A 20724-nucleotide genomic window follows, 5' to 3' on the forward strand; every position below is an offset into this window, starting at 1 on the left:
TGGCGCACCAATACTATATTATCTCACGTATATACCATTCTCCCAAGTTTTAAGTTGAAAAAGTTACACTTAGATTAGGATATGGTTGTCACTCAACATTGGCATCCCACTAGGAGGCAAATCAAGAATAATGTAGAACGAACACATTTAGTTGAAGTTTCTAGTATCCCCAACAAATTGGCACTAAAACATTGGAAATGCTTTTTGTTGAACACATTGGCATCCTCTACATGTATTATATGATGAAAAGAAAATACTTATCTTTTGGTACTATTGGGTGCTATATTCATTACTCTCTAATCGCAAAACATGCAAACTTCCATTAAAACGCAACAGCCAAAACAAAAGGCAAGCTTTTTGAATCCTCAAAATACAATAAAGCCAGTGTCATGGAAAGAAAGAACCCTGACAGAAGGCAATAATGAAAGCTACATTAAAAACTTACAACTGTTGCTTTGAGGGAGACTCAATGCTTTACAAAACTACTTGTGGTAAATATTTCAAACGAATCGGCACAACATATGTTAAAAAATCATGCGCAATGGTTCAAGACACTGCCTAGTCAAGCCATCGAGTTATACCGTCTTCTCCAACAGCTGCGAGTACTTCAACGCGTACATCCAAAACAGCCTGCAGGTTGCAGCGACGGCGACATCAAAATATTGGTTATTTCTTAGATAAATGATCTCACAATGGATGTAATCGATTCGATTAAAAACCGTGGTTCAAATAAACGAAAGAGATGATTTCGAGAGAATTTTAAGAAAGGTAAAAGAGATGTATTGGGGACATTACCAAAATGGTCAAACAGTATGTAACTACCACGATGGGGCAGGGGAACTAGAGTTTTGAATGTTTGAAGCGGAAGAAAAACTTACCAGAGGATTCCTACAGTTTACTAGTCGACATTCTTCCATAGTACCTTCAAATGTCCAACTCTCCCAAACATCAAAACTGTGACTTGCAAATACAAATTCCATTCTCCTATTTATCTGCAATATCAAGGTTAGAGTGAAATCACAGCTTCTATATGAATACCAAATAAATTCAACCAAGGACCCACAAAAGCGTGGTGCAACAAATCTAGTATCTCTGATTCCCACTGCCTGCACATTCAACCTCTTATACTGACAAATTTAGAACTTTTCCAACATAAAATTCCCTCAACTTTTGGAGGGATAAACTTCTTAACAGCAAGGTGTAGGCACAAGGATAATTGAAGCCAACTTACAACATGGAGAAAGTATTTGATACACTATCAGAATTAAGGAAGTAGAACATAGAGCACTTGGAAAGCTACAGCATCTTCCGCGGAGGAGTAAAAATATTCTAAATATGAAATAAGAATTGTTCTGACAAAATACAAGTAAGAACTACTCATCCATGTTTAGCAAGTGAATTAATACAAAAGTTAGATCTCAAACTTAAGGTTCCTAGCATGTAGAAGGAAAAGTTAAGCATAGACCCAAAATACTGCACTCAGAGATAGTGTGGGTCAAGGATATTTTATGACAATAATCACAGTGAGAAACCATACCTGTAATAACTTCCCACCAGCAGTAAATGATCTCAATCCAATTGTATCCTGAAAGAGATCCTCAGAGTCATTATATGATTAACAAGGCATTTGTTTGAGGAAATGTTTTAAAAATCTTTGCAAAAAATATTTCTGAAAAGAATGTAATTTAAATTTTTCAACAAGTTTCCGCAAATAGTTTTCAGAAACAACTATTATATTTTATAAGTGGCTTGAGGGAGTTGGCAATTAATTCTTCTACTCACAGAACACACACACGCGCACAAAAAAAAGGACTACCCAAATAAATTTTCTTCTTGTACAATTTTTTTTCTGAAACATTTTCTCAAACATATTGCAGAAGTTGTCCACCAAATGGCTCCTAATTCTCCTAACCCACGCCACCCTAAACACAACCCAAAGCACTATGCTGATAGTTTGCCACTAACTAAAGGCAGAGGGCAGCTCTGCCTCAATTGGAAAAACAAACTTCTTATCAGCATACCTTGCTCCTAAAAACCACAAGGAACTGTGCCGCAGGGTCTCTTTTTGTAACATCTGACATTGTGTCGAGGAACCAACCACCCCCTTTAACTCTTTGTCTGGAGATATGCAAAGCAGGATGATGTCTTGCATGTAAGGCTATTACATAGCCATCTTTCAGCAGTTCCGCAGATTTTCTGCCGTGATCCACGCCTTTTTTTGAGAGCTTCTCCGTTGATGATTCCTGTATTGATTCAATTGATGTCTTTCTGCCTCTTAAATCTTCTGGAGAAGCAAAACGTGAACTGGAACTCACACCTTGATCTGTTCCGCTCATCGTAGCCCCATCTTCATGGTGTGACGTACTCTCCTTTTCAAATGTCGATTGATCATCCACTTTGTGTTGTGCCTTTTGGCGTCCATGCCGCTTTTTAGCCTTTTTACCTGATCGGCTTCTCTTTACTTCAGATCTACCAGAACTATTTTGAGATACCATGGAGCCTTGAAGCTGACTAGGTGATTCCCTCGAGACACTCGCTAATCTTTTCTGAGAGCTCTCTGCAACATTTTCAATGGGCTGCTGATTAAGAGAACCCTGCAACGTGCTTTCAACATCTTGTATTTGGTGTACTTCATTTTCATACCCTATCTCGCTTTCCTCTTCTTCATCAGACACAGAATCCTTTGGAGCAACACCATCCAAGAAGAACGACTGCAGCATAGAAATAGCTTTCTCCCTTATTTCCATCCACACTTCTTCACTATAATCTGCACTGCGCGGCAGTATCAGAACATTGGGCATCTCCCTTACCTAATCCAAATATACACCCACTTCCGTCAATTAAAAGAAACTAATAAGGACTATCTTTAACAATGCATGTTGCTGATATCAAATGAAGATAAATCCAAGAATCAAATGTGATAAATAGATACCACCAACAAACATTGCCAACCTCCACCTAATAATCCTCAATCCTGCCTCTATTGGAAACAAGGTGGTGCAAAAAGAAAAACAACTTCACACTCCTCAAAGTCCAAGCACATACTACTTAAGATTCAAAAAAAAAAAATCTTACTCAGAACTCCAAACATGTCTAACCAGGTGGAGTTCGATCTAAAAGCTAAGGATAAGAATCACTAGCATGCATGGACTTAGGGCTATAAAACCATGGAATATAATTCATTCTTAGTGCTTCAAACTTAATTCAGTTTAATATGTTCAACCCAATTTTCCATCTCAAAACTGCAAACAAGCAAACTTTCACGGTAACGCAAGAACTAATTTCTCCATAATTTCCTAAATGAGCATCCCATCCCTCATGGGTTTATGAATGGCACCTGGGCAAACCATTTGTAGAAGAACTCTTAACTAATTAACTAGCCTCTCTCTCTTGCACAAAAGTAAAACATTTTGTAGAAACAGCAGAATTCAAAATTCAAAGACGAAAAGACAATTCAGTCCCACCATTATTTACAAGCAATCATGCCATTTATAAGAGAAATTCAACAAAAACAAAGCTACTTATCCAAATATATTCCTATCATTCAATCATACCCAAAAGACTATTCATCATACCCATGCTTCCATCCATTGTGGCCCTTCAGCACCATCCAAAGCACAGCCAGCAATGCTTCCCTCAATTAGAAGTTGTTTCACAGCACAATCATCTAACAGTTGGCAGCTACCGGTGTTAACAAGAAACGCCCCTGTATGAAACGATCAACAAGTCATCCCTTTGAGAGGAGAAATGTGGAATCGGAGCAACGGAGCAACAGGGAACTACAACAATACATATCCGGATGAAAAATTACCAGGCTTTATGTGCTGCAAGCAATCTGCATTGATAATTTGAACTGTTTCGTTTGTTAGAGCACAATGTAATGATATAAGATCACTTGCAGCAAGTAAGTCATTAAGGGTATCCATTCTCCTGGCAGCAGGCGGGAATCTTATGGAGTGTCTGCTCATTTTTCCATTTCCCTGTAAACATTTAAGAAAGTAAAACTTTGTTAGCACACATTGATACGAAACACTAATACTTATCTCACCAATCTTGCACGCTGGTGTGATATTTCCCCATCCAAAACATCCCAAAGAAACAAGCAGGAACCTAAATTGAACTTTCAGTAGTTTTGCATGATATATTTCAGTTGCACAATGAAAAAGCTATTTCTAAAGCCTGAAAAATTCGTGAAACACATCAACTTTCCTACTTCAACGTCAAAATATAGCTGGATCATGTTGATTGATTTATAAATTTCAGTTAAAGGTACGAAATCCAGCAAATAAAGTTGACATTTTTAACCAATTTCAGTACCTCAGCATCAAAATAGAGCACACTCATGTTGAATGCTAAACTCCGTGTAGCCAACGACCTAGCAGACGCAGATCTACCTACAATTCCCAGTACAAGACCACGACACCGGCGCATTCCACGGCACAGCGGCTGAACAGAGCCAAGCCAGCCGGAAGCCGATAACGTATGCCGGGAGAGAAGATGAGTACGGCGAAGTAAACCAAGGATAAGAGCCATAACAGTATCCGCAACCTCTTCAGCGCGGCTAACATCAACATGAACAAGCCGAGAAAGTCCAAGGTCAGAAGCGAGAGCTGAGTCGACGGCGCGGTCGGAGGATCCGAGACATAGAATAAGCTGCCATGAACGAAGCCGACGTTGTGCGGCGCGTGGAAGGAACGCGAGTGAGTGAAGAAGTACGGCTGTAGCTGACTCGATCCGCGCTTCGGCTAAACGGCTAAGCGGCACGTGTTCGATAACTGCGATGCCGGAAAGACATTCTTGTTCTAACGTTGTGTCTTCGATGCAATTGAGAGTTATCACTAGAGGAACTTGTTGTTGAGTAACCGACGATGTCGTCGTTTTGTTGTGATTCTCCATTGTTACTGGTTGCCGGAGATCTGGATGACCGTGTTGCCGGAAATGGTTAGATACGCCGGAGAACGCCGGCGATCATTTCCGTCTTTATCTCCGGCGAGTTTTAGAAAGCAATGAGGTGCCGGCTTTTTTGCCCTCAAAGAGTTGTGAAGAGACCCTAGTCTTCTCTGTCACTTTTTTATGTCACAGAGGCCCTGTGACTTTCTCTTTTTCTAAAATTGCCCCTTTTAACTCATAGGCTATTTCAAAATAATTTTTTTCCTTTACTTATCAATTTTCACTTTAAGCATATCAAAAAATATATATTTTTTTATATTAATTATTTGTTCTTCATATTATATTGAATATCGATTGATAAAAATAATGTGATAAAATAATTATATTTGTAATTATTTTTTTAATAATCATATCAAATCTAAATAAAACAAATAAAATGAACCGATGAATGCTTTATTTCTCAATCAAGTCCCTAATGTAAGGGAATATACTTTGGGGAGTGTGATGGAAATGGAATCATGGGAACTTGGCGACCAAAAATGAGTTATAATAACAACTAAGAGACCGAAATAAGTCCTTTTTTTAATGGGTTATCAAAATAGAGTATGCGAATTTTTTTCTTTTGATTTATGCTATTTTGTTAATGAAGCCATTAGCTATATGGACAATAATAATATACTTACGGGTCGTTTGGTTGGGAAATAATTATCCCAAAATAATTAATTTTAAGGTTAGTTATCTCGAGATTATTCAGAATAACTTATTCCACCATGCATATGGGATAAATTATTCCATCACTAATGGTGGATAAGTTATCTCGATATTGATTAATCCCTCCAACCAAACATGGGATAAAATGATCCTTCATTTTATCCGTGGATTACTTAACCCTTATACCTCGCATCAAACGATCCCTTACTATATTTTCATATTCATATGGTGGAGGATTGAGGAGGGTAAAATGTGCGCATCTTTCAAAAGGTAAAGAGACTCAGTTTAATAAATCTCTGGCTCAGAATAAAAGTTTAGAGTGACAAATAAGATTTTTATAGTGGGGAATTGAGGAGGGTGAAATGTGTGCAGTTCATACCATTATCTTTTAAAAAATAGAGAGATTCAATTTGATAAATCCCTGGCTCAAAATAAAAGTTTAGAGCGACAAATAAGATTTAATAACTCCAATCATAATATTAAAATTCGGTTTGTTAAATATAATTTACTTCTAAAACGGAATTTAAAGTTTTAATGTGTTAAAAATAATTTTATTCTAAAACGGAATAAAAACTTCCACTGAAATATAAAATAATCTCCTTCCTTAGGCTCCACCAATGCGAAAATGAATTTTTCAATTGTCACGTTGTTTTAGAGTAAATATCATAAATAATCATATTGTTATCACTTTTTTTCCATCAAAATCACATAATTATATTTTTTAACAAAACTTCTTATAGTATTTATTTGTTCAAAGATTATAATCTTAACAAAAAATCACATAATTATCCAACTAAAACAGATGCGATCCAATTTTCTAACCTTCTAATGAGTAATAGTCTATCATTTTTACCATCTTCAAATGTATCCAAATGGAGGTGTCCTATACCATCCTTTTAAAATTATCATCTAAATTCTCTTACGATTTTGTATCGCTATTTTCAAGATCTTCATCCAAATTGAGAGTAATTACTATTTTCAGAACGTTCTAATTTGTTTGATTCATGAAAAAAGGCGAAAAGTTTGAAGATTCCCTCCAAAAATCAACACGGTCGTACAACTACGATATCCTCACTCTTTATTATGTGAGGCATAGGGTTGTGAGTTAACATGCGTTATCTAGAATGGATCATGTTAAAAAGTCTTAAGGTAGAGGTTGATTGTGCTCCGTATCTGTTTTGAGTGAGGATAATATTTGCTCTCACAGCTTTCTATTTTGCTTTCTTAGTGAGAAATGTTCATTTCATATTGTTCTTTTTCCATTTTGCCTCTACTCTTAACCAGAAATTTCGAGTTCAAACCCTTAAAAATGAAAAAAAAAAAAAAAAAAAAACCTTGTTGGGAGTGCAAACCTAGAAATAGGCTCGAATTCATACTTAGATGGTATAATAAACTCAAAAGATCCACAAAAGGAGGGAAACGCAGGACCAAAAATAAGAAATGCACTTTATATACTGTGTTTTACATATTATGTGTGAACATAAGTATGAACTTTACATGAAAGTTGCAAAATAAAAAAAGTTGAACCTATCTTGTATCATAGGGGTAAGTCTTCCAAAAATTCCCCACAAAGGGCCTTGCACTGCACATACAAAACCACATTCCAAACCAAACTATGAAGTAACCAGAGTGTCAAAAATCCAGAGTAAAACACCAACAGTAGTGCAAAAGAAAGGCTGTCCGACCATTTAATCCGACCAGCAGTATGTGCCGCTGGCCAAATTTTGGCGCAGTACCACAAACACAATCCTACCGGAACGACGGAGAGCAACTGAAATGACAAAATTGCCCCCCATTTCAATTCTTTCATCAAATTAGCACTTCTACGTAAAGGTTCATAGCACTTTTTACCTTCTACCACTACAATGACATGTGCTAACATCCACTTCATGCCCAGAAATATTCCTACTACAATCATGATTGAAGCATAGGAAATAACAAAGTGAAAGGAACTCAAATTCATGTCAAACCCCATGAGTAGAATTCCTTTGTAGAACAAAAGCAAGAGGAGGCCTAGGCATGTGGAAATTAAGGTCACAATGAATAGTAAAAGGCTGAAAGTAGAAAGAAAGGGAAGAAACAAGGGGAAAATGGAGAAAATAATCGAGGAAAGATCGATAGGTTGACCGTTATATCCATGAAAACTAGTGTAGGTTATAGTAGCCACTGCAGAAAAAGAGAATATCATGGCAAACAAGGCGAAGATGAATGAAACGATCATTGTTTTTTCAAAAGTTAGAAAGAGGATTGTGAAAACAGACAAAGGAAACAAGAAGACAAGTGAGAGAACTGTGAAATGGCGTTTTTGGGAAGTGACAATTCTCTTTGATTCTGAAATGACATTGCAAATTTCTATACTAGAGTTTTGGAGATTGGCAGCCATGGAAATGTTTGTGAGATTTGGAAGAAATGACTTTGCAAGAGCAAATGGAACACAAATTAAAAGTTAGGTCTACGGAAATCTTGCAGTTGTTAAAATTGACTTGCTCCAAGTCAACCCTTTTTGGTTGAAAAAATTGAAAGAATGTCCAATATACATGCGAGACGTAACTATTGCTGACTCATTCCAAAATTAATTACTACTACTATATATTCTATTGCTAGGACAAATGGACAGAAAACCCAATCACCATTATTGGCGATGGACAGATTTAGCGTTATTTAAGAAAAGATTATAAAATACATTTGTGATGGAATCAAATAGTTGAGTTTCATTCTATCACATTTCAAATCCAACCCATGGTGACATTTCGAAGACATATGGTCAAAGTGTTTAATATCAACGTTTCTTCTAGACTTGGGATTCTTTACAAATCTTGAAAAAACTGAGCATAGTTATGATTTACTTTACATAATTACTTTAAAGCAGCTGTCTATTTTTATAGATTACTTCAAGCCGAAGTGATTATTATGTAAAATGATGCAAAGCAATAATGTATGTCTAAAGCAAACGAGCCAACATTGTCCAAGGCAAATATTAATTAGTGATTTCGTCTCTCGAATATTTTAGCTTGTACCCTTAAAATGAAATTCAATTCAATTCCTATCTTAGTTACTGACAAAAGGAAAACAGCAAAAAGGAAAAACAAGAGAAAATTTCCATTATTGGTGCTTATAAATACTATCCAACAAATGTTTTGTTATGTTATCCTTTAGATTCTTACAAATGTTCCATCATATAATTCTCCGAACAAAAGCATTCAATGGTGTGACCAAGGATCAATACTTTGGTTGATAACCATGAGGTCTCGAATTGAATTTCACCACTCAAATAATCACTTTTTTACCTAATAAACATGGTGTCCAAACCAACTTCCGCAAACCACGACTAAATTCCCGAGATACTTGTCACTTGTTACCTACCTCCCACCAGAAACATATATCAAGTAACTCCATGCACTAAACTCAGGTTCTCGACCCACTTCATTAACCACTAGACCCACACCCTTGGGTGCCTCAGAATGATCACACTCAAAAGGGTCTTCCAATTGAAAACAGCAGAATTCCAAGTTTCAAATTCATAGCTAATTTTATTATGGATTTCATTCCACCATATCTTGAAATCCAAGGGGGGGGGGGGGTTAAGGCTGGTATGCTCACCTCCCCAGATCTGTGGATTACATTGCGTATGTTGTATTCTACCATAACTTGAGACCATGGATTCACCAATACTAATGGTAACAGTAATACTAACACGAATACAAGTAAATAAGTAATATTAGTAAAATAATCATTTTAGCAGTTAGTACTAAAATAAATTCATGGAAGGATTAACCCAAACATGAAAGTTGTTTCATTAGACAGCATAAGAAATATCCTACATCAATGTTACAGCAACACAATACCAGCCTCAAGTAAAAGTTGAAACACCCCATCAATCGTTTTTATTTTTTAATTCTTAAGAGCAGACAAGTAAACAGCTTATGACATTTCGACAAAGAGCTAACATCTCCTTCTCATTCATTTGCAGTTGAATCCTCTGAAGGAGCATTACTTCCATCTAAAAAAGACAGAGACAAGATCATAAATCTTTCCAGAATTATCAGGACAAAGGAACAATAACTCAACTCGATAGTGAATAACCCTACGTAGTGACTATCCCCATATGTTCATGTTTTTGCAAGGTCCTTCCCCCAAAAATCAAAAACTTAATTTACATGAACAAGAATATAAACAAAGTCAATCATCTCGCATACCTTCACATTCTGATGGAGCACAAGGAGACTTGCGGTATCGGGTTTGCTGTTGTGTTGGCTAGAATGAAAAAGTTCAAAAAGAGACGTTAGAATAGCAGTGAACCAAAGAATCTAGAACGGCCATGCTTAACACGTGTCTTGTAGCACCAAACCAACAAATCATGAACTAAAGTCTTCGGCAAACAAAAACTCAAAAGGTATATAAATGCTGAAACATCACATGATCCTAAATGACCATAATAACATATGTAAGCTTGATAAATGTTGCACTCGTAGGGTCTCTTTAACATCACATTTAAGTGTCGATCAAAGAAGAAATTATGTCAAATAAATTGTTTCATCGTCGTTAACTTCTCAGAAAAATCAAGAACCTTCGCCAAATGATAATTATATAGTTCCATACGGATGACACATAAGCGAAAAATACCTGCAACTTCGGGCGAAGTGCCTCCAGTGGACCTTTGGGCTTCTTATCTGCACCTTGCTGTGATCATTAAACATCAAAAAGGTTTAGGTGATTGATACGATACAAATTTGGTACGTATCAAAAACAAGCCAAAAATAGTCCACAAACAAAGGGAAACCCGCGAGCTCAACAAACACCAAATCTCGGTTACAACAACATCAAGAAACAAGGCGTAAATGACACCAAAAGCACTAAGAACAACAAGAGATAAACAACAATAACTAGAGGAACAACACTACAATAACAACAATCCAACGGTTACAAGATTACAAGAACAACAAGAACCAAACGGTTCACTAGACTACACAACTAGTACATGATATGTAAAGATAGGAAGTGAGACATACACTATTACAAGGTTAAGAATCCAAAGATGTATTAAATCTAAGGACTCCTAAGACTTACAATAGCAAACCCACACTCTTACGTGACACAAGAGGGATTCCACCGCTCAAGCAACAACGTTTCCAAGCAATACACAATCACAAGTGAATCCACACTTGTTCATGTCCTAGTTTAGGCCTAGAGACCCTCTCCCTCAAGAGATGTGTTCTTTCAACAATATTCAACAAAAACTGATGAACTAAAACCCTATATTGTTCTATTTATAGTACTTTACAAGTAAAAAGATAAAATGACAAAAAGCCCCTTTAATGACCAAGTAGGCAAATAGGCACCCATGGAGTGTTTTTAGGGGCGGTTTGGAGCCCTTTTTAACACTTCAACTCGTACACCTCCGAGGTTACATCCAAAATACTCAAAAACGTTCATCCTCATGATCGTACTTGTATCAGTGATCATCCTACTAATATAATCTAAGTTGCTCGGACTCGACAAAAATACGAATGGGTGTGTGTCGAATTTAACAGAAGTAGTGTATTTTTGAAGAATTCGACAGGGGTGCAACATCGAAAGTAAAGAGTCCACACAACTTAGAATATAATGTCTGTATAAACTTCAACTACAGCGAAATCTTAAAGAGTACAAAAAGCAAAAATACCTTTCCAAGAGCCCAGTCAGCAGAATCAAAATAAGCACGTTCATGGTCCTGAAAACAGAAAAAAGTGGTTTGTGAAACAGATAGAAGTAACACATTAAGAGAAAAAAGTTGATATTTACGGTGCCACCAATCACAGAAACAATCTAGCAGACAAATACTGTGACTTACCTTAGAGATTAGAGGTGGCTTCTTAGGCATCATTCCTCCATATTTCTTTTTAACAACTTCCTCCTATTAAATAAAAGGAGGATATGTTATGTCAGTATATATGCAGTATAACTAAAATGTAACATGAAAACAAAAATCTTGGCGCAAACACAACTTCTTGTTGGGTGGATGACTTTTCAGCTCCATCTACGTCTGACATTCTTTCAACCACCCAGATTCAACCACTGCAGTTGCCAGGAAAAAAAGTGTCATTTATATACCATTCTTCAAAAAAAAGAATCCTGTAATTCTTTTGGCCTTCAGAGGCTTATTTGTTGAGTCTTTAGCAAGAGAAAAAGGAAAACACAGTAAATGTTAAGATGAATGTAAGTGATGAAATATAAAACAAATAACGCATTCTTCCAATTTCAATTCCTTTAGTGGAGGTTGTGACAAGGATTAAGCAAGTGGCAATCTCAAGTATGTACAAACCACATTTCAAAAAGAATTCAGGTGATTTATGAACTTGATACTCGGAAACCCCTAGGCATTTCTTCTTTTAGCAATCTTTTCCACTCACATGCTCTCCCACCTTTAGGAAACAAAAAAAAAGCATTTTCCAATGAACTAATAACATCATAAAGTAACTGTGATCTCAAATCAAGACCACTGAAACGCAAGACATCCAGTAGCTCAGGCTTCACGTTTCAATCTTTCAATCTTCCCGGCTAACAAAACAATGGCAGGCTACAATATGTAATATGGTGTTGTGCACCATATTATCCAAAACAGCAAGTTAGAAATCTATAATATTCATCCAATTAATACCACTATTTACAAACTGTGTCGAAATTGGACTAGCTTAAAAAGTGCAGATCAATACTCCTAGAGTAGCAAATCTGTTTCTTCAAGAAATCTAAAGGGTTCATGTATTTCAGGTCCAAAGCCAAATATTCTGGAAACATGAAATCAGAAAATGCAACGAGTCAGATAGATGGTAGTCAACCCATATCCCTGCATGACATTCATAGATTCTCACACTTTGCTCGTCTATCAAAAGGTGCAATATCATGGTATAGATCAAAAAGCACGGTTAAAACAGCTCAAGATAATATTCATATGCAGCACACTCAAAAGAAAAAAAAAAGATTAATTAACTCGCTGAATTAGCTTCGAACTTTCAACTTGATCTAACCATCAACAGGCAAAGAACGGTATTAGGCACTCTTCATCAATTCACCAGCTCACTAAGAAGCGGCTGCCAGATTCAAACCACAACTAGCAATCAAAAAGTACCATACATTTAGCCTATAATACTCCACATACATAAACGAATACCGGCACATATAATCCAGCAGTGTCTCTTTATAATAACGTACCAGTTCACTATCGAGCAGACGCAGTTTTTGATTATCCAGTTCTATATCGAAAACGAGCAGTTGATCCCACGAAAGCAACACTAGAATCAATTGTAATCTAAGATACCACAGTCCAAACACAGTAGCACTAACCCAAAAAGCCCTTTGAACAGCCTAATTTAGATCAAGGCAGTGTATAAGCTAATCGGAAACAACCTCTTGCATATACCAATGTAAGCCAGCATCGATGATGATAATAATCAATCAGTTATCAGTTACTTGATCTTAATCTGAGAAATCATATTTTATAGAAAGCAACTACAATATATCATGGTAGAGAAAGCTGCATCAGCATTCTTAAAGGCTTCCAGATTTGTAGGCCCAAATGGAATGGGTACAAACTACAAACACTTGCACACGATTCTTATAGTAGAACCAACTTTGTTTGTAATTGAGAGCTAATTAATTTGACAAACTGACAGTTGAATCGGCGATTAAACTAAATCGGAATTAGGATCCGATTGAGAAATAGAGAAAGAAAAGAAAAAAAAAAGCAACGACCAAAATTCGAGTAGCCATTAGCACTTGGATTTGATGATTTACTTACCGAATGGAATGATGGATCCGCCCTTGCTGCTGCTTAGCAATCAATGGAAGGGAGAACCAAAGAGAGAGAGAGAAAGGGACCGGGAGAGGCGTATTCACGTGTTCTGTTTGGGGTCAGTCTTAATACATACAAATTAAAAAAAATGTAACGCACGTCCATGCTACGCGTATTCCATCAGCAACTTTCTGACACATTTTACGTGGCTTTAACTTTCAATGATGGGTACGAGTTTCATATATTAAATTCTTTTAATGATCTATATATAATAGAAAATGAATTCCCCCACTAATTATAATACTTAGTATAGTCAGTTGAGATCTTTTTTCTTAAGATTAAGAAGGCAATTCACAATTTTATGGTTGGTACTTGGTACGAACTTTTTCATGCCATAATTGTATAATTGTGGTGTTAGGCGCGTGGGAGACACTTCGATTAATACAGGAATAGCAATATATTACCCTCCCAACTAATTTACGGAATAATCATTATTTGTTAGGCGCCAATCAAGCAAAACTTAAAGAAACAGCTTGTTAACTCGATGTACAAGACTAATTTAAGAAAGAATACTTCACTTGTAAGTGTACTCTGAAATTTCCAAATACAAAAAGGAAAGAAGACAAAAGTACCATGATAAAACTTGTACGCCAGCTTCACCTGATGATTAGAAAAAAAAAAAAAATTACTCCAACTATGAGTGCACTGTACTAAATATGGCAGAGGAATCCAAAGCGAGATAAAATTAAAATCTAAACAAAAAGCAAGAATTTACAGGAGAGACTATTCGTTGCATTAGCAATTTATACAGTATCCACTTCTGTCAGAACTTTACAAACACTACTTATTACAGAATGGCAGCTTGGATTGAAGGATTTATTATATAAACATAGCAGAAGTAACACTGAGAAGGATCTTCACCATCACCAGCATCCCGCGCTAACTACACAGAGAAACTTACATCTAAATACAGCTTATACCTCCCCCAGCACAACACGCCACTATACCTATAAACACATAGTTCCCAACGCTTTCAAATACAGCTACATACACATCGGTATGTCGGTCAACAATGGAGGATCTTTTGCAGCAACTGATATTTCAGTCCAGCTTCACCACCTCACACTTGACATTTATATCATGCCACACCTCAGTAGCTCCACTATGTTATCCTCTATTGCCTACTTACAGTTGGATGCTGAACATCGCAACAGACATTAACGACCTTGAAATCAACATCAAATCAAGTCAATAACGCCTATAACTTACTCTCACTGAAAGCCTCATGCCTAAAAGAACCTCCTCTGCAGGTTCCTAGTGATTGTTTGATATGAACGCATAAGTAGCCCCACCCCAAGTCCAACACCAACACACATTCCAAGGCCTATTCCCACTCCAACCCTTACTCCAGCATTGAACCAGGAGAGTTGACCATCTTCACCGAGGTACATGTTTTCCGAGTAAAAGCCATGTCCAACTTTTCCTTCTGACTCATAATCATCCAACTCTGAGTCTGTGATCTGCAAAAGTACACATCATTTAAGCAAACTTCCGATTAACTATTATGGATCAGTGTGTAACCAATAAAAACTAAGTTTCCAACAACTAATCAATTGGAAGATTTACAATTGATGCACATATGGAAGAAGAAACTTTTGAAGAAAAATAAAATGGAAAGACTTCACATTTTCAGCGGTTAGATAAGTTTGTAGGCTATTATAATATCAGCAGGAGGAAGCATGATCCCTTTCATATCGACCACTAATTTGCGGTGAACCACAACCTTTTCAACTCTCTTGTAGTATTGCGCAAGGTAAAAAAAAAATAATGAGTTTGATTTAGGGATGCCAGAATAGTACAAAAGTAAAAGATTGACATCTGTTTATCTGCCACAATTTACAAGACATTGCGGTTGAACTTGATAATGCCTACAGCATGAAGTAGGATAGACAAAGTATTCCCAATGGGTTAAAGATGACAAAAAAATGAAATAAATATAAAAAATAAGCATGATCATCTCGATGTTATCCACAGAGACTCCAATTGATTATTCAGAAGGTGTGAGTCTGAACATATATGTAAAGAACATGCAGAAGACATAGCATGATACAGAGACTCCAAGTAATTAACACTATAGGTCTTAGTCTTAACATTTTTGAAGAACTTGGAAGGAATGTAGAAACCATTGGAAAGTAAAATGTATAATTAGGCTATGAAGGATAAAGAGCATAACCAATATGGTCTACTCACGTCTCAACCTCCTTCCATCAATATGGTGGATGATAGAGAACTACAACATCAACGTCAACCTCTCAATCCCAAGTAGCTATATGGATCATCTCAGAAAAGGTAACGTTTTTTTTTAAGATGAAACTTGAAGACATATTGCTCTCAATAAATTAAATAGAAATTAATAGTTGAAACTTTTAAACTGGCATTTTATATAGTACTTCTCTACATATCCTTTGGGTTGGCAAGATGCAACTAGTGAGAAAAGGCATGTTGACTTATCAGTGATGTCAAACGGTAATGTGCCTCGATCCCTATGGAGATGGGCAAAAGAAATATAAACACCGGTTAATAGAACATTCCATCTCATGAGTTGGTGCTCACAAGGGAGAGGATTAGAAGGTGGGAAACCGGGCCCTCATCAACAGAGTGAAAGTTCAGGTAGCCAACCAACTGAGCTATTAAGATTCCCCTCTCAAGAAGTGGACTCCTCTTGAAGGTTGAAAGATAAAAGATATGGAGATAGGACTGATTTACAAAAAGGGGAATATGAAATGAAAAGATTTCATTTTGTTCAATTTTCTCCTCTCCTGTGTCTTTCCTTGTTACATCAGTTTTGGTCTCAAGACACGTGAAATAGAAGACAACTCATAATAGAGGGCAATCTAACTAATGCTAAATGCATGAACTCAACACGGCCTCATGCGCAAGGTAGCACCAAGGGCGTCCATGAAGATGAAGTATATAATCTCATTCCCAACGGGAATCTTATTCATACAATTCTGTTTTCCATGCAAAAGACAGTATTTCATCCCAACATTTATCAAGAACAGGACAGGATCTAGGAGTAGATACATTTACCACAGGAATCAAAGCAAGGAGACTAGAATCGTTGCACCTTCTAGACAAGAACAAAGGGTGTGAACCTGGAAAAAAAAAACTTTCTAAAGAAGCCTCGTCTGTTGTATATTTGCTTATTTTGATAAAGGTATCTTTGCCAACTTGTGCTATCGTGCGCACCTCAACTATCCACCAAAAACTAGTGTCCTCCCACCAATACAAGTACGTATGATTCTGTCTAGCAAGGCTTAACACATCTAGCTTATTTGCCTATGCTACAATTAGAACCGTGATCTCTCAAATCTTTGTTCCAATTTCATCACTGCTGGGCCATACCAAAATTGTGTGCTTTTTACCTCAACTACATCCTACCACCAATACAAGTAGGTACGATTCTGTCTAGCATGGCTTAACATACCTACTTTATTTGCCTATGCAACGATAGAACCGTGATCTCTCAAGTCTTTGTTCCAATTTCATCACCGCTAGGCCACACCAAACATGTGTGTTTTTTACCTCATCTATTCCAGCGGATACTAGTGTCCTACCACCAATACCATTATGTATGATTCTGTCTAGCACGGCATGATTCTGTCTAGCACGGCTTAACACACGTAGCTTATTGTGTATGCTACTGTCAGAATCCCAATATCTCAAGTCTTTATTCCAATTCCACTACTACTAGGCCACACCTTTGGTTGCCTCAGAGAGCCTCACTCAAAATTAAGAATGAAAAATCACGTTGTTCCTTTGCTTAAAGATCAACTCTTTGGACATACAGTTTATCTACACTAGTGCTCATTTTCCAACTAATGATTGAAGTATACCATTCAAACATTAACCATAAAAGTGCATGACAACGACAATTACCGGCAGTTTTTGTTGTGGAATGAAACCATTCCCAACCTCATCATCTTCAGGAATTACATCCAACATACCATGCCTAGACAACTTCCTCCTGGGACTAACCTGAATTGTCTTAGTCAAAATCAAAGGCACACCAGAACAACAACCAGCTACATAAACCTCAATCGTCGGTTGATAAAACACCGACCCACCACTCCCAAAAGACGCCGCATTGCAACAATCCATACTCCACCCGTTCCCATCACCATTATTATCCCAAGTACCCTCCACTCTTTCCAATGACCCACAAAGTATTAACTCCTTAAACTCCTCTTTCTCTTCATATACCTCAAATTCCACCGACCCAGAAACTCTAACATTGTCAGTACTAACATACGTCACCTCTGATGATCCCTTATCAACCCTATCACGGCGTAACGTCACAGAAACGGCGTTTGAAACACCCATTTCACGGCGGAGGTGACGGAGTAAGAGGTGGGCAGGAACAACGTCGACTGAGCACGACGCTATGCGTACGTAGAACAAACGGATTTCCAAACAACCCCTTGTAAGGTTTGAAGCTCTGTAAGCTGCCATTGTTAATTCTTCAATTTGTAGGGAACTAAACAACGAGGAAATTGAGAAGGTGAAAAGGAGAAGAAGAAGGGGACATGTGGCACACGCGTCGTTTGTTCATTGTATCATTGTGTGTCTGTCTGCGAGTGTTTTTATTATTACAACTCATTGTAGCCGGCCGGGAAACGGGTCAAGTTCAGAAATTACCTTTCTAAACAAGGAAAAAATTGATATTTTATTCTAGGAAAAATTCTTACTCTCGTATTAAAATAATTAATTGACATATTTTCTAAAAAAAATTAACTCAGAATATTCAAAAAGATCAAGACATAATTAATCATTTATATCCAACTTTATCATTAATGATAATTATCCTAAAATTAAGAGGCACGATAAAGATTAAAGAATTAATTAAAAATATAATAATTAAACTATACTCATAAGTAATATTTCTTTAAAAATTTGCAACGTCTAACTATTTTAAGACACGTGTAATACAAAAATATCCTCATAAAGAGTTATCTTGGTTACTTTGGTTGACTTAATAAATTTTGTTTATAAGGTTAGAATACAAAAATGTTGTTCATCTACAAAAGTTCTACTATTGGATAAGATAGACGTTTAGAACATTTTAAGATAATAAATATACTTAATTGATCAAAAAATTTGTTTTAAGATAAAAATTAAAATTAAGGTACGTTACCCATCAAAGATGACTTTTGAGTTTGATCTATAAAGCAGATGTTGAAGATGTATCTAGACACTAAATTTATTCAATTGATCACAAATTCTACGTAAATGTTATAACTTATTTAGTAGGAATAAAAAATTTAAATCAAACGCTTTGAGGGATGAAATTCAAGATTGAATATCCGAGAAATAAAAATTCAAGATCGGGAAAGGGACGCTAGAGGGAATTCTCTGGCGGGAAACACTTGTTTCTGCAAATTATTGGGCCATTGCATCGTTGGGCCTTAAAGCTTGCTTGAGTTTAAATTGCAAATATACGTGTGTATAAGTAACCGTCGTATACAATTAGACAGTGATCATGTGTTGGTATATACATATATACACACATATAAAACATACATATAAGTTGTATAATCAATTTTTGATTTGTATAAAGTATGTTGGTTTATATTCTATACATTACACATAGGTATACAATTATCAAATGTTTGTATAAAACTAAATTGTATAGAAGTTGGTTTGTATAAGCTATGTTTATTCTTCTATTAGACATTAGGTATATCCCAATTTGTATAATCTAATACCATTATTTCTTATAAACCAGAGAAAAAGAAAAAAAATTCAAGGATTCTCACTCGAAAGGGAGAGCAACGACGTTGTGAATGACTCGAAGGTACTTTGTATATATCCAAATGTATATTTGTCTGAGTGTATATACAATAGATATACATATCTCTCTCTCCCTCTCTCTCTCTATATATTTGTTAGTTACATGAAAGTATGTATACCATGTCCATATTTTAATGTATATATGCATACAAATAACTGTCATATACAATTAGACAGTTATCGGTCTCTCTCTCACACACATATATATATTGGTTTATATAAAATATGTTGGTTCATATTTTGTACCTTACATATAGGTATACAATTATCATGTGTTTGTATACAACTCAAAAGCATTTTGTATAAATTATATTCAGTCATAATGAGATTTTATATATATATATATATATATATATATATTTCTTTTAATGCGTTTGTATTTTTGTATTATTTTGTTATATATATTTTTTGCATATATTTTAAATTTGTATACATTTGAATTTGTATATTTATATATATAATCTGAACTTATATATATTTGATACTTTTGAATTTTTATCAATTCGTATTTATCTTGAAGGTATGAGTTGTAAATGTTTGTATTTGTATTTGAATGTTAAAATCATAGCAAATTTTCATTTGTATCAATTCAACATTTGTATTTTTATTCATATCTAATTTCCGTGGATAAACAAATTGAATGTATAGATAGATATATTGAAATTATATTTAAAATTCGAAGCCAGATGAAGAAATTAGAGGAATTTTAGCTTGAATTTTATTTTTGTATTTCAAAAATTAAAAGGTAAGCTACAATCCTTATGGAAAAAAAAAAAAAAAAGATTTGCTGAAGAGAATAAAGGATGTTAGAGTCCCAAATACATTTTGCTCACTAACTAAAATCTATGAAATGTAAAAATTGACTCATATATATTTGAACTTTAAAACATTTAGTTTGATAAATTTAAACTTGTAAAACAGTATCCCAATATTTGAACATTTACTATATATGTAAATGTAATGGAGGTTACGTTTTAGAGAAGGTTATTGCTTGCTTGATGACAAAAGAGGAAGAAGCACTGAATATATTAACCACATTCTCCAAGAAGAAAACAAAAGGAGAGAAGTGGCTTTCATTTTGAATACAAACATTTGTTGTTATGTAATGGCATCGCAATGCTACTATTTTCGACAAGAAACAACATCAAAACAGGCCGATATAGCGAAGGTATGGACAGCTAAGATACATTCCACGTGTAAGAAGAAATTTGATCGTAAATGACTTGGATATTCTTGTCTATAAAACACTCTTTTAACAAAATGAGAAATCATCTAATAGTTAAAGTAAATATTAGTATGGTAGTATAGAGTAGACTAACAGCAGGAGTTTCTTGCAACTCGTGCACCAGTAGTACAAGTTGATGGCAACCACAAAATTTTAATCTCCATCCTTTATTAAAGTAAGAAACGTATAAAAGAAATAAAATGAAATGTGTGAAGGAGAAAACCACTTAAACGAAAAGGGAAAAATTCGAAAAACAGAAAAAGAGGACATATACTAGATC

General features: G+C 35.7%; 3 protein-coding genes across 9 annotated transcripts; all 3 read right to left on the reverse strand.

Moving 5' to 3' along the window:
- Positions 1–297: 297 nt before the first annotated feature.
- Positions 298–5129, reverse strand: LOC107839235 (C-terminal binding protein AN). Its single transcript, XM_016682641.2, has 7 exons — positions 4318–5129; positions 3812–3980; positions 3576–3706; positions 2022–2810; positions 1538–1585; positions 879–992; positions 298–630 (listed from the first exon to the last, which is right to left on the reverse strand). Exons 1-7 carry the CDS (start codon positions 4894–4896, stop codon positions 559–561), a joined length of 1902 nt encoding a protein of 633 aa, XP_016538127.2. The 5' UTR covers positions 4897–5129; the 3' UTR covers positions 298–558.
- Positions 5130–9371: 4242 nt separating this feature from the next.
- Positions 9372–13513, reverse strand: LOC107839237. 6 transcript variants are annotated; one of them, XM_047394488.1, is made up of 9 exons: positions 13376–13513; positions 12790–12942; positions 12606–12688; positions 11586–11655; positions 11432–11494; positions 11264–11311; positions 10225–10281; positions 9798–9855; positions 9372–9601 (listed from the first exon to the last, which is right to left on the reverse strand). In XM_047394488.1, the coding sequence occupies exons 4-9, from the start codon at positions 11628–11630 to the stop codon at positions 9558–9560; spliced, it is 315 nt and encodes a 104-aa protein (XP_047250444.1). In that variant the 5' UTR covers positions 11631–11655; positions 12606–12688; positions 12790–12942; positions 13376–13513; the 3' UTR covers positions 9372–9557. The 6 variants fall into 6 exon arrangements, with proteins under 6 accessions (XP_047250444.1, XP_047250443.1, XP_047250442.1 ...); XM_047394487.1 differs by lacking the exon at positions 12606–12688; XM_047394486.1 differs by having other exon boundaries at positions 11264–11494.
- On the reverse strand, positions 11478–18171 carry LOC107839236 (uncharacterized protein At1g01500). Of its 2 annotated transcripts, XR_007043544.1 has the most exons (3): positions 17309–18039; positions 13376–14889; positions 11478–11655 (listed from the first exon to the last, which is right to left on the reverse strand). XR_007043544.1 is itself a non-coding variant. In XM_016682642.2 (2 exons), the coding sequence occupies exons 1-2, from the start codon at positions 17879–17881 to the stop codon at positions 14659–14661; spliced, it is 804 nt and encodes a 267-aa protein (XP_016538128.2). In that variant the 5' UTR covers positions 17882–18171; the 3' UTR covers positions 14087–14658. The 2 variants fall into 2 exon arrangements, 1 of the variants encoding a protein (XP_016538128.2); XM_016682642.2 differs by lacking the exon at positions 11478–11655 and having other exon boundaries at positions 14087–14889; positions 17309–18171.
- Positions 18172–20724: the final 2553 nt, after the last annotated feature.

This window comes from Capsicum annuum, chromosome 8 (assembly GCF_002878395.1).
Source record: "Capsicum annuum cultivar UCD-10X-F1 chromosome 8, UCD10Xv1.1, whole genome shotgun sequence".
Taxonomy (NCBI): Eukaryota; Viridiplantae; Streptophyta; class Magnoliopsida; order Solanales; family Solanaceae; genus Capsicum; species Capsicum annuum.